At 47.0% G+C, this 14,238-nt stretch overlaps 1 protein-coding gene across 1 annotated transcript in view; it reads left to right on the top strand.

The window, feature by feature from the left end:
* Window positions 1-4,782: 4,782 nt before the first annotated feature.
* Window positions 4,783-14,238, top strand: part of BPNT2 (3'(2'), 5'-bisphosphate nucleotidase 2) — a 32,281-nt gene continuing 22,825 nt past the window's right edge. The window contains exon 1 of the mRNA XM_068234782.1: window positions 4,783-5,238. Coding sequence (XP_068090883.1) covers window positions 4,879-5,238 — 360 coding nt within the window. The 5' untranslated portion in view covers window positions 4,783-4,878. The remainder of the gene's footprint in view (window positions 5,239-14,238) is intronic.

Raw genomic sequence — 14,238 nt, 5'->3', positions numbered from 1 at the left:
GAGGTACTTGTACCCCTTACCCATTTCCTTTAAGAGTTAAAAGTAAATAAACACACAAACACTTAGAAAAAGTATTTTAATTGAACAAAAAGCATAACACGAAAAAAGTCGTTAATATTCTTAATTAACCATTAATACTTACCTGTCCCTTTAAATAAATGATCCCTCGCAATAACCTCGGAAATGTTCTATCAGTTACAATGTAACAAAGTTATTACAATGTAACAACTTTGTTACATTGTAACTACGCCGCACCCGACGTCACTCGCCGCTCAGCCGCCGCATACACTTACGCGTCCGTGCAGGACGCTAAGTCCCCGCCGGCTCCCGCCGTCCACCCCGCCCACATCTGTCACCCACATGTGGGTGACATGTGGGTGACATGTGGCAGAGGCGGGGAGGGCAGTGGGAGCCGGCGGGACTTAGCGTCCTGCACGGACCCGATAGAGCTTTGAGCTATATAGCTCAGAGCTCTCTAAGCATCTTTGTATTTGGGCTCCAAGGAGCCCCATTGGTCCTTAGCAGACCAATGGGGTTCCTTTAAATCAGAAGGAACCCCATTGGTCTGCTAAGGACCAATGGGGCTCCTTGGAGCCCAAATACAAAGATGCTTAGAGAGCTCTGAGCTATATAGCTCAGAGCTCTGTCGGGTCCGTGCAGGACGCTAAGTCCCGCCGGCTCCCGCTGCCCTCCCCGCCTCTCCCACATGTCACCCACATGTCACCCACATGTGGGTGACAGATGTGGGCGGGGTGGACGGCGGGAGCCGGCGGGGACTTAGCGTCCTGCACGGACGCGTAAGTGTATGCGGCGGCTGAGCGGCGAGTGACGTCGGGTGCGGCGTAGTTACAATGTAACAAAGTTGTTACATTGTAATAACTTTGTTACATTGTAACTGATAGAACATTTCCGAGGCTATTGCGAGGGATCATTTATTTAAAGGGACAGGTAAATATTAATGGTTAATTAAGAATATTAAAGGACTTTTTTCGTGGTTATGTTTTTTGTTCAATTAAAATACTTTTTCTAAGTGTTTGTGTGTTTATTTACTTTTAACTCTTAAAGGAAATGGGTAAAGGGTACAAGTACCTCTATACTCATTTCTCCTGGGACGGGGGGATGCTCATCTGGGGGACCCCTTTTTAAAGGGGACTCCCAGATGCCACCATGAACGCCCCCCCCCCCCCCCAGGAAATCGCGGCCTCCACCTCCACCGCCCATCGGAGGTGGAGAAGAGCCCCTTGTCCTTGGATTGGACAAGGATTCGGAGGGGGAGGGGAAAGCTTGGCTGACCCTCCCCTTCTGAGACCCCCCAATCCATGGACCATGCGGGCTGGTATAGTCAGGGTGCGGAGCCCCACTCGGCCGGTGCTCCGCATTCTGGCTATCCCAGCCTGCATGGGGGACAAGGGTTTAAAGAGGTCTGGGAGGGGGGACCCCACGTCGTTTTTTTTTTTATATTTCCCACACTCAGAACGAAGTAAGTAAAACTCTTCCCACTTGGGGGAATCTATGAAAATAATACACTATTGTTACCTGTGCAAAAAAAACTGACATTTTCCGCATTTGAAAGACATTTTCCCCCTTGAAACTTAAAAATCGATTTTCTCAAAAACTATAAGGTCTTTTTCAAAAAATGTTTTTCCTCTTATTCCCACTGATCCCCTTAATATACCCTGGGAATTTGGTGTTCCTAAACTTTAAGCAGGCTTTGCTATTAACCGTTAAAGTCGGCGGGTTTTTAAATGTATACATTTTTCCTTTGAAACTTTAAAATCGATTTTCTGAAAAACTATAAAGTCTTTTTGAAAAATTTTTTTCCCTCTTATTCCTTCTGATCTCCTTAATATACTCTCCAAATTTGAGGCTCGCCTCTTAGCATTTAAGGGGGCTTTGCTATTAACCCTCAAAGTCGGTAGCTACCTAACATTGATCCATGCGTCAACTTTTCCGCTTGGGAGCATGGCCATACGCATTAATTTCGTAATACCCACTGTAATGCGAAAATTACGCTTACGCGAAATTTCGTGAAATCCTTCTTCATTACGATTATGTACTTACGGCCATAATCGTAATTACACTAATTACGCGAAATTTCGCTAAATCGTAATTACGTCATTACGCTCATCTCTAGCTACAGTATCATCCAGGATGCACAGAAATGTGGACAGAGGAACACACTATCTGTGCTGTACCTGTATTAACTGGTGAGACCTACTGTATGCTTTCTGTGCATGGCGTTGCCTGGTTATGGCATGCAAATCCTGCATATTGAGCAATGTGCATTTTGATTTAGCTTAGACACTGTGTTCACTTGTTTCAAGGGACCCTGACCTGTGAAAATAATCAAAATTGGTACTTACCTGGGGCTTTCTGCAGCCCACCGTAGGTCGGGAGGTCCCATGGCGGCGTCCTGGCTCCTCTCCCAGTCTCTCCACACAAATGGCTCCCGGCGACACCGGGCCTGAGTGTCAGGCCCTCTCTTCCTGGAAGATGACATTAGTCGTCATCACACCGGCCGCCTCGCGTCATCACGGCGGCCAGCGTGACTGTACTGCACATGCGGGATTAAATTTTGATTATTTTTTGAGCTTGAAGTCCCTTTAAAGGGATACTGTAGGGGGGTCGGGGGAAAATGAGTTGAACTTACCCGGGGCTTCTAATGGTCCCCCGCAGACATCCTGTGTTGGCGCAGCCACACCCCAATGCTCCGGCCCCGCCTCCGGTTCACTTCTGGAATTTCTGACTTTAAAGTCAGAAAACTACTGCGCCTGCGTTGCCGTGTCCTCGCTCCCGCTGATATCACCAGAAGTGTACTGCGCAGACACAGATCATACTGGGCCTGTGCTGTGCGCTCTTGATGACATCAGCGGGATCGAGGACACGGCAACGCAGGCGCAGTGGTTTTCTAACTTTAAAGTCAGAAATTCCAGAAGTGAACTGGAGGCGGGGCCGGAGCATCGGTGAGCGGCTGCGCGGGCACAGGATGTCTGCGGGGGACTATTAGAAGCCCCGGGTAAGTTCAGCTAATTTTCCCCCGACCCCCCTACAGTATCCCTTTAAGCATTGAAAGGAAAAAATGACTCCCAATTATTTGCTGAATTAAAGTGAACCTAAATTGATGAATAAAAAAAGGGTTTAACTTACCTGGGGCTTCTACCAGCCCCCTGCACCTGTCCCGTACCCGCGCCGTCACAAAGCGATCCTCCAGTCCACCGCAGCACCCTACTTTCATTTTAATGCACGGCCCCGGTCAGTGTGTCCCCTGATCGCGCTCCTGTGGATGGGAGCGCTTTGCGCATGTGCAGTATGAAAAGAATCTCTACTGCGCATGCGCAGAACACTCCTGATGATGGAAACATGATCAAGGTCACCTCAGCCAGGGACGGATCTGGGGGGTTAGGGGGGGCAGGCGGGTCTCTTGCCCCAGGCGCAGTTTGTTGAATTCTTATAATGGCGGCAACATTTAGGTGGGGAATGGCAGTTTAGGCGCCAAAACCTGACCTATAGGCGCCAAAACCTGACCTATAGGCGCCAAAACCTGACCTATAGGCGCCAAAAACCTGACCTTGCCCCAGGCGCAACTTGGTCTCGCACCGCCGCTGACCTCAGCAGTGGGAGAGAGTCACTGCAGGGAAGGGGGGGGGGGGGGGGTCCCCTGGGCTGGAGTTTTGCTCAGTGACAGCATGGGCACAAAATGCCTGCACGGCGCTGGTAGAAGTCCCAGGTAAGTTAAACCTCAGTTTAGGTTCCCTTTACGATACAGTACTAGGGTATACTTTATGTGCTTGAGCTACTCAAGTTGAGCATACCTCCGAACTTTTTGAGATGAGAAAAAGGGACACTTAAGCCACACCCTTGACACACCCCCTGACCACGCCCTCACCACGCCTCTAGTCATGCATACCATAAAGATTTCATAAGAAAAATATGTTGTTTTATAATTCAAACCACATCGGTCCTTTCTATCCTGGTTCATTTTTCTTCATAGTAACATTTTAAAATTAGTATTATATCAGTTTAAAGGTTGGGAATAAAGTTTAGAGTCAATCAAACACATTTTTAGTATAGAAATATATATATTTACATAGAAAGAGGGAGAAAGTCCTGAAAGAGGGACAAATGAGGGTGAAAGAGGGACAGAGGGACAGGACTCCCAAAAAGGGACTGTCCCTCCGAAAAAGGGACAGTTGGGAGCTATGATTGAGTATGACAATTTCTGGTATAATATAGTAAACTGCTGTCATAGTAAACTACTTTGCCTGGTCCCTTGGAGTCTAATGTATTAATAATTAATATGATTATGGTACAATCACAGTGGCGTAGCTAAGAAACTGTGGGCCCCGATGCAATTTTTACAATGGGGCCCCCCTAGCACTCTATACGTAGCAATTGATACAGCGCACCAAAATCTGCCAATGGCAACTACAGTGTCAGAGGTGCAAGAAGGGGATGGGGAGCAGCTTGTTACTGATTACCACTATTCATAGTATATATAGAAGTGATTATTATGAGCACAGGACCAATAGAGAGCTAATACTGTAGTTGAAGGAGGGCCCTTCGGGGCCCCTCTGGCCCAAGGGCCCCGATGCGGCCGCTACCTCTGCAACCCCTATTGCTACGCCCCTGATCATAATGCTATATTTGTATTTGAACTGTGTGAATCTTGGCTCTGCAGCGTCTGTAGTTTGCACTGGCAGACAGTCCCGTACGTGACTGGACTGTGCTGTACTCAGATGTCTCCAGCAGGGGCGCTCTTCCTCCTTCTCTGTGCTGACCCGGATGTAGAGCTGGCAGAGTGAGTGCCACTAGCCGGTGCTGTGGGTAGAGGCTCGGTGACACGGAGGCGGCCCGGGAGCCAGCCGTCTCCCCTCTATCATGGCGCCCATGGGTATCCGCCTGTCCCCCCTGGGGATCGGGGTGTTCTGCCTGCTGGGGCTCGGCGTGCTCTATCACGTCTACTCGGGCCTCCTGACCTGGCGCCTCTCGTCCTTGCTTGGGGATCGGGCAGGCGCGGACGGAGGAGTCATGGTGGACCTGCGGGATCTGCTGGCCGTGGCGGTGCAGGCGGCGGAGCTGGGAGGGGTGGAGGTGAAGGCCGTACGCGAGAGCAATAAGCTGAATGAGAACTCCAAGGGGAAGACCAGAGAGGGGGCAGACGAGAAGATGACCCGGGGGGACCTGCTGTCCAATAGGAAGATGGCTAGCCTCATCAAGAACAGCTTCCCGGGGGTGCAGGTCAGTATAGCCCGCAATGCCAGACTCTGACTGGCCGGCGGGGCTCTGCTTCAAGTCAGCTACCTATAGATTCTCTGCTACTTTTACCTCTGGTGGGAAAAATATATACACTACCTATAACTTTTTAATACCCAAAGGCGAGGGTTTTTAGAAGGTAAAGAGTATCTAAGATGGGGAGGAAAAAAGAAAAATACATACCTGGGGCTTCCTCCAGGCTGATCCCTCCCTTGCTATAATCATTCGCTGTGTCTGCTCCAGCTGTGCATGCTCCCACGTTGTGCTCTCGTCATAGGGAGCGTTTTGTGCCAGGCGCTTAATGCTCCCGGGAGCGTTCGGCCAGGCTGCGCATGTGCTTTTGGCCTTGGACCAGATAACTTTTTGGGGCTAATTGTGGACGATTCAGGCAGAGGAGGACGGTGAGGGAGCGATCGGCTGGACAAAGCCCCAGGTATGTATTATTTTTATTTTTTTTGCTTCATCTCATGTTTACTTTAACCTCCCTGGCGGTAAGCCCGTGCTGAGCACGGGCTATGCCGCGCAGGGGGATTTCTCAGGCCCGGCTGGGCCGATTTTGATAAAAATTTTTTGCAGCACGCAGCTAGCACTTTGCTAGCTGCGTGTGCTCTCTGATCGCTGCCGCTCTGTGCCGATTACGCGGCGCTCCCCGCGCCGTGAGGCCCCCCCACCCCAGACCCCGTGCGCTGCCTGGCCAATCAGTGCCAGGCAGCGCTGAGGGGTAGATCGGAACTCCCAATGACGTTGATTACGTCGGTGACGTCATGCCGCCCGTCGCCATGGCGACGGGGGAAGCACTCCAGGAGATCCCGTTCTTTGAATGGGATCTCCTAAACTCCGATCGCCGGAGGCGATCGGAGGGGCTGGGGGGATGCCGCTGAGCAGCGGCTATCATGTAGCGAGACTTTGTCTCGCTATATGAAAAAATGTTTTTAACCACCCTGGCGTTCTATTAAGATCGCCAGGGCAGCTGCGGGAGGGTTTTTTTTTAATAAAAAAAAACTATTTCATGCAGCCAACTGAAAGTTGGCTGCATGAAAGCCCACTAGAGGGCGCTCCTATCCCATATTTCTGATCGCCTCCGGCGATCCGCAGTAACAAGGAAGGCCGCAATGAGCGGCCTTCCTTGTTTCGTTTTGCTCGTCGCCATGGCGACGAGCGGAGTGACGTCATGGACGTCAGCCGACGTCCTGACGTCAGCCGCCTCCGATCCAGCCCTCAGCGCTGGCCGGAACTGTTTGTTCCGGCTGCGCAGGGCTCGGGCGGCTGGGGGGACCCTCTTTCGCCGCTGCACGCGGCGGATCGCCGCGCTGCGGCGGCGATCAGGTAGCACACGCGGCTGGCAAAGTGCCGGCTGCGTGTGCTGCTTTTTACGGGGAGCAAATCGGCCCAGCAGGGCCTGAGCGGCAGCCACCGGCGGTAATGGACGAGCTGAGCTCGTCCATACCGCTAAGGTGGTTAAAAAAAGACTTTGCTGCCCCCTGGCGGATTTTAAATAAACCGCCAGGAGGGTTAATCAGAAGAGCACTAACCTCCACTTGCGCGGTTTCCATGCCAAATTCACAGAGTTTCCCCGCAGGCAAATCGCGCAGTAAAACTCTGCCATAGGGATCAATAGCGCCGCCGCCCGAATTGCTTGCGCTAGCGTTTTGGCTGGCATCTTCATCCGAAATGGTGCGGGAGGCTGCAAATCCCATAGCAGTGCATGGCTCGGCTGATGGGATTCGTCTGCGCCCCTGCAGACTCGGAAGTGCCGCCGCGCGTCTTGCGGCTCAAATGGAAATGAGCCCGAACTCTAACCTCTCCTGTGCCTAACACTACTCCTCTCTGAAGTGAGAGGGATATGAAGACAGCCATATTAATTTCCTTTTAAAAAATGCAGATTGCCTGACTGTACTGCTGATCCTTTGCCTATAATACATTTAGCCATACACCCGGGACAAGCATGCAGCAGATCAGGTGTTTCTGACAAAAGTCTGACAAGCCTGCTGCCTTGTTTCAGGTGTCTGATTCAGACTCTACTGATGCATGAAAGACAAGCAGGACAGCCAGGCAATCTGCAGGGAAACAATATGGCAGCCTCCATAGCCCTCTCACATCAGGTGTGCTTTAACATTAACCTCAACCTGTCCTGTGCTAACACTAACCTCTCCTGTGCAGGGCTGTGGTGTCGGAGCAATTCTGGGTACCTGGATTTGGTGGTTTCAACAAACTGAGGAGTCGGATGAGTTTTGTACCAACTCCACAGCCCTGCTCCTGTGCCTAACATGGCTGTGGAGTCGGTACAAAATCATCCGACTCCTTAGTTTATGAAACCTCCAACTCTGACTCCAGGTGCCCAAAATAGCTCCGACTCCTTAGTCTAATACTTACCAGGGCTGTGGATTTGGTACATGGTAAATCTGTCGTTCTTTGGACGTTTCCAAGGACTTTTGTAAAATGTGTACATAGTTTTAAAGAGACTCTGAAGCCACTATAAAAATCAGTTTTTACCTTTTATTCCATTTAAGGATCATTGCCAGACCAAAAAATGCCGCTATCCCACAGCAGAACGAGGGTTTTAGCACCCTTAAATCCTAGGGCAAAAATTCATGACTTTCCTGGTTGTGGATTTTGCTGCCCAGGGAGGCAGAGCTTACCGCCTAGACTACTGCAACACCCTGCTCTGTGGGCTACCACAAAAAAGGCTAGCACCTCTCCAATCCCTTCTAAATTCAGTGGCCCGCCTCATTCACCTCTCCACACGCTCTTCCGATGCAGCCCCACTATGCTGTTCTCTCCACTGGTTACCTATTACCCAGAGGATCCAGTTCAAACTCCTGACTCTAACATACAAAGCCCTCCATGAGTTGTGCCCTCCATACATCTCATCACTAATCTCAAGATATTGTCCCTCCCGCAACCTCCGCTCCTCCCAAGAAATTCTCCTGGCCTCTAAGCTGATCACCTCCTCTCATGCTCGCATCCAAGACTTTACACGAGCATCATCTCTTATCTGGAAGTCTCTTCTACAGCCTGTACGTCATGCTCCAAACCTGGACATCTTCAAACGCACTCTTAAAACACACCTTTTCAGACAAGCTTATAACATTCTATAGCCCTTATTTACTTATTTGACACAATGTAATCAGAGGCAAAGGGTCACTGCCTCATCCATCTTTCACCCCCTTACCTAATGTGTCCCCCACTACCCACTAGATTGTAAGCTCGCAAGGGCAGGGTCCTCCTCCTAATGTTTACTGGTTTTGTCACAATATTTGCGCTGCTTGGAACTCTGTTTTACAATTTGTTAGTATATCTATGTTCCCCTTGTCGTCTTATTGTGCTTTGTAAAGCGCTGCGGAATATATTGGCGCTATATAAATAAAAATAAATAAATAATAATAATAGCGCTGTAGCTCTGCCTCCATTTGCGTCAATCCACCGCAGATCTCCGCCTCTCCCCTCCCCTCTCAGTGAAAGAAGACTGAGAGGAGCGGGGAGAGGCGGTGATTAATGTGACGAGAGGCAGAGATACATCCCTAAGCTCTGCCTCAATCAGGACACACTCCCCGCAATGTGCCCCGGGGATTTGGGGGTAATAGAACCCTTGTTCTGCTGCAGGATAGCGGCATTATAGGTCTGGCAATGATCCTTAAACGAAATAAAAGGTATAAACTGATTTTTATAGTGGCTTCACCCTCTCTTTAAAGCTGTAGGGACAGCTATACTATGCCAGGACAAAAACACATATATAAGTAGATAAATACTTGTTCTAAGTTAGCCTTTCTCAACATTTTGTACCCGGAGGAACCCTGCAAATAACTTATGGATCACAAGGAACCCCTGCAAACATTGTTTTTGATCTCGAGGAACTTATGGATTTAATTTGCAGGAGGCATGGTCTGTAAAAGTAGGTGAGGTTGTTTTTCACTACCCCCTATTACACTGCCACTCGTTATACTGCCTTCTTATCCTAGAGCTTTTTATTAATGTGCTCATTATTATTCTCAACCCCAATTGAGTGCTTTTTTTTTTTTACAATACTCCCTATTATAATGTGCTCTATTATACTCTCCCCCCCCCCCCCCACAATGGGGTGAAAAGTCAAGGAACCCCTGCAGAGTACTCAAGGAACCCTGTTCTAATTACATAACATGTATTGTATTGTCGACATTTTGATTTAAGTGAATTTTATATAGTAAATAAAGAGAAAACTGTTCCAGGCATCTTCCATCTTTACTGCCTCATCTTTGCCTTCACTTTCAGTCTTGATGTCATTTTCTCCCTTACTCTTTTTGCTCCTAGAAACTGCTCAGTCATATCTAGCTTGCTTTGTAAACACATGTGAGCACAGCATAGATCGTATTTCAGCAGCATCTGCAGAGGGGGTAGCTGTATTTCCCTTTTTAGCCTGTTGATTGAACTGCCCCCAGCCAATTAGTGAGGAGCAGGAATGTGGGAGGGGAGATTACAAGCTTCCCTCTCCCTGACAATGTATGAGAAAGGGGCCAGGCTGATTGAGATAAATATATATGAAATATATATGATTCTATTGTAAAGCTTGCAATGCAGACTACGTAATAAACACAGAGCAGTGGGTAAATGGAATTTGATTTTGAGGTTGACAATCCTGCTTTAAGGGTAGCAAATATTTATAATGGGAGAGTACCCATTGCACTCGCGCAGGACAATATCACGCATGTACAGTAGAAGAAATAGCAACTTTTCTGTGGGAGCAGAATATATATTGAGCAGTGGTCGCCATAACCTGCTATTCTACTCTGACCGCTTCTTGAACCTTTAATAAAATATACGGTATCCCCCTTTTTATTGTTGTTTTTTTTGTTTGTTTTGTTTTTACTTGATTTTCACAACAAGGTGCAGAGAGATTCAAAAAGAAAGCTGAGATGCCAATAATAGAGAAATGTATTGAGCCGTCTTGCACATACCGTAAGTCAATCAACACATCATAAAAATAAAGAGAAGAGTAGATCATTACAGTAATAGAAGTAGTAGGAACAACACTAAATAGATGTGCAAAATATGTATTTATACCATAAAAGATATAATGGCCGTCTTTCCTTTTAAAGTTCAGATAGAAAAGTAAACTCTTGTGTGCCTGTAGTGGTGTGTTGTGACATGTTTGGTTTCATTAGTGCCAGCAATAGTAAGCACTTTCTTCTGGTATCAACCAGCCTATGCTATTGGTAGTGATGTGAAATTCTGCAAGGAGCTTTTTCTTGCTTAGTGATGAGTGTGAACTGACCTGAGCTGAACTGGATCTTTGGCTAGGACTCTTGAAATATTTCAGTTTAGCTTCTCTGGCGGTCACTTTCTGCTGGATTTCTGTGCAAAAAGTGGTTCAATTAATTTTCATGCCATTTTTGCCTGTAACTGACCAAAATGTGTTAAAGGGACCCTGAGCCAAAAAATGGAATTCTGAACTGCCCTATGGCTTCCTCCAGCCCCCTGTACCCCGCGAGGTCCCTTGGCCTCCTGTGGGTCCCCTTCGTGATCCTTCTGGTAGCTCTGTTAGGTGCGTGACTTTCCCCGGAGTCATGCGCAGTCCAGTCTATCGAGAACAGCGCTTGTGCAGAACGTTCATGGCAATTGGCTATGGTGGTGTCCAGGTGGTAATCGGGGCACTGGTGGCCCCCAATTATCATAATTATGAGGTGCAGATATTGGTGGAGGGCAAATTTAGCGTCACAGGCAATGCTTGTATCGGCAGAGAATGTGGGAGGGAGGATAATAGTGAAAATAGGATTAGGTCTAGCGATAGTAAAATATTGGTAAAAATTACTGATATTCTACTATTGTATTGCCCAAGAGCAGAATATTTGTTATCAATATTCTACTGGCGGCTTTCCCTGGCAAGTACTTGATGCAGTACTTGGGGGATAAATAACTCAACTTGTTCCAAAAGGACAGGCTCCTGAATGCACTAGAACATAAGCTTTATTAGAATGTCTGAAATATTCTGGGTCTGCAACAAGCATATAGCAACAAATGATAATCTGACACTGATTAAATCATTTATACATAATTATTGTAAAAATGAAGCACTTTTTTATTACATTATTTTCACTGGAGTTCCTCTTTAACCCATTCGCGTTCCGTTGTTTTCACTTGAGAAATGTTCACCTCCCATTCATTAGCCTATAACTTTATCACTACTTATCACAATGAATTGATCTCTATCTTGTTTTTTCCGCCACCAATTAGGGCCTGTACACACTGCTGCGCTTGCGCTGCGCTTTTCAAATAATAAAAATAATGAAAATCGTGGAGACCTGTACACACTGGTGCGATGCGCTTTTCCTATTCTCATGAAGGCTTGCGATTTAAAAATCGCAGCAGTGTGTACAGGCCCTTAGGCTTTCTTTGGGGGGTACATTTTGCTAAGAGCCACTTTACTGTAAATGCATTTTAACAGGAAGAATAAGAAAAAAACTGAAAAAATTTATTATTTCTCAGTTTTCAGCCATTATAGTTTTAAAATAATACATGCCTCCACAATTAAAACTCACGTATTGTATTTGCCCATATGTCCCGGTTATTACACCGTTAAAATTATGTCCCTATCACAATATATGGCGACAATATTTTATTTGGAAATAAAGGTGCATTTTTTCCGTTTTGCATCTATCACTATTTACAAGTTTAAAATAAAAAAAATATAGAAATATTTCATCTTTACATTGATATTTAAAAAGTTTAGACCCTTTTTTTTATTGTAATGTTTTTTTTGTTTTTTTTTATATTAAACTTTTTTTTGGGTAGTTTTAGGTGGGAGGTAAACAATAGGTTTATAATGTAAATGTGTGTTGATTTTCATTTTTTTTAACTTTTAGTTGTATTACTTTTTGAGTTTGTTTACATGACGTCACTCTAAGCGTAACACGCTTAGAGCGACGCATGGGGGAGGTAACAGCCAGAAAAGGCGCAGCTTCCGAGAGAAGCTGTCGCTTTTTCAGCGGGGGAGAGGAATCAGTGATCGGGCACGATAGCTCGGCGGCGCGCATGGTTCCTGGACGTAGTTTCTACGAAACCAAAATAGGTTAAGGCCTCTTTTCCACAGACTGTTGAGCTGCGTGCTCAGCAAGCCGTTACCAGGCAGCAGTGAGCCGTTACCAGGCAGCAGTGAGCCGTTACCAGGCAGCAGCAAGCAGTTGTGAGAGTTTGAGAGGCATTTCACTGCCTATCAACAGTCTGTGGAAAAGAGGCTTCAGTGCCAGATGGTCCTGGATTTATTTCAAAATATTCTCAATGTGGGTGCAATAGCAGAACTGCTGCTTACCTTTTATCAATCCTTATCCACCGATATCAGTGCCAACTTTGCCGCTAAATTCAACCTCACCAATATCCACACTGCCTTGTTCCTTTTTTTATTGAGTGCTTTCAGCACCCAAATTACCCATTGGGCTACGCTGTAGCTGCAATTAACTTTGCGGTCTATGTGGTGCCCATTTCACAGAAGCGCTGCCGACACCTAAATTAACTGCTTCGCTGGAAAGAGCTTGAATGGTCCATATAACATTTTAAATGTTCTATGTGAAAACTCACCAGGGCTAGCTGAATGCTAATGTGAACTGCAGCAGGGTGTGGGAAAGCTTTGTGTTATGGGTATTGGCCATCCCCTGTTCCCCTGTACACATCACTATGTACTGATCTGAGACAAGTGTTTTGTCATGCTGGGAATACACGGGTCAATTCTGGCGCTCTATTCTGCGCCAGGTCGTTTTGCCCGCTAGATTCTCTTATCTTCCGCTCATTTTTCTTATCTTTTTTTTTTTTTCAATTCACTTCAATGATGAATCGAGCAGCAAAACGATCGAACGGTGATTGGACATGTCGGAAATGATCTATAGAGCCATCTTAATGGCTCAAAATAGAGTTGTGTATTCTCAGCATTACTAATATTTTGTTGTTGTATTGGTATGATTCTGGTGCAACAAGTTGTTTTGATGTGGGGTTTGGCTAAATTTCTGTTCAGGAAAACTTCTTGTTAGTGGAGAACTACAGACACTGATAAGGAGGAATATTATTCAGCAAAATGGAATGATAAGGTTAGGTGACAATGAGGATTAAGATTAGTAACTGCAAACCTCTGGCAGGAAAAGTGCCAGCAAGTACACCGAAGGCTGTGCCAAAATGACACATCTAATGATGAATCGGGCAGGGCCATGTCACATGGGAGACTGTCACTGCAGAAGCAGGTCACTTCGGCATGCGTTATTCCCGGCGCTGTGCCTGACCTAGGCACCGCCATAGACGTAATGTTAATATGTCTATAGCTGCGCATCAGGATTTTAAATGTAATTCAGGTGGTGGCAACAGACCCCAAATTACTTCACCCTCCACTTTGCTATGACGCAGAGGGGGAATAGTATCTAATGCCGCCCGGTATTTCAGCGGCAGCAGGGTGCGCTGTCATGCGGCTCACCCTGTGCCCAATGGACCAGGCGGCAAATAACACGTACGCGTCACAGCAACGTATGATAAAATTGCTGTACACAGACAGCGTATGGAAATTTGAACGTATTTTTTTATGTGGTGATGAAGTCTTGTGCATCATTTGTACTTACCTGGGGCTTCCTCCAGCCCCATGTGCTCCGTGGGCCCCCTCGCTGTCCTCTGGAGAGGCTCCATTCTTCTTCAATCTTCGCCAATAATTGGGACCCAGTCTTGCCAGTTGGGGTTGCACTGCACATGCGCGGTCCGGCTGCGCATGCCGCCATCCTGCTCTTGCTGCCAGGAGCATTCTGCACAGGTGCAAAACCCTTCTGGCGACGGCATGTGGGTGTGGCCGGGCCACACATACACAGTGCAGCTTGACTAGCGCCACTGGGTCCTAATTACCAGCTAAGATTGAGGGAGAATGGAGCACATGACGCTGAAGGAAACCCCAGGTAAGTATAAATATTGCACATTCCTTCATCTCTGGTTTCCTTTCAATACTAGTATGTATAAGTATACTAAGACTTTAAGGTGACATATCTT

This window comes from Hyperolius riggenbachi, chromosome 5 (assembly GCF_040937935.1).
Source record: "Hyperolius riggenbachi isolate aHypRig1 chromosome 5, aHypRig1.pri, whole genome shotgun sequence".
NCBI lineage: Eukaryota > Metazoa > Chordata > Amphibia > Anura > Hyperoliidae > Hyperolius > Hyperolius riggenbachi.
The sequence above is the reverse complement of the archived record's forward strand: the minus strand, read 5'-3'. Positions and strand labels throughout refer to the sequence as shown.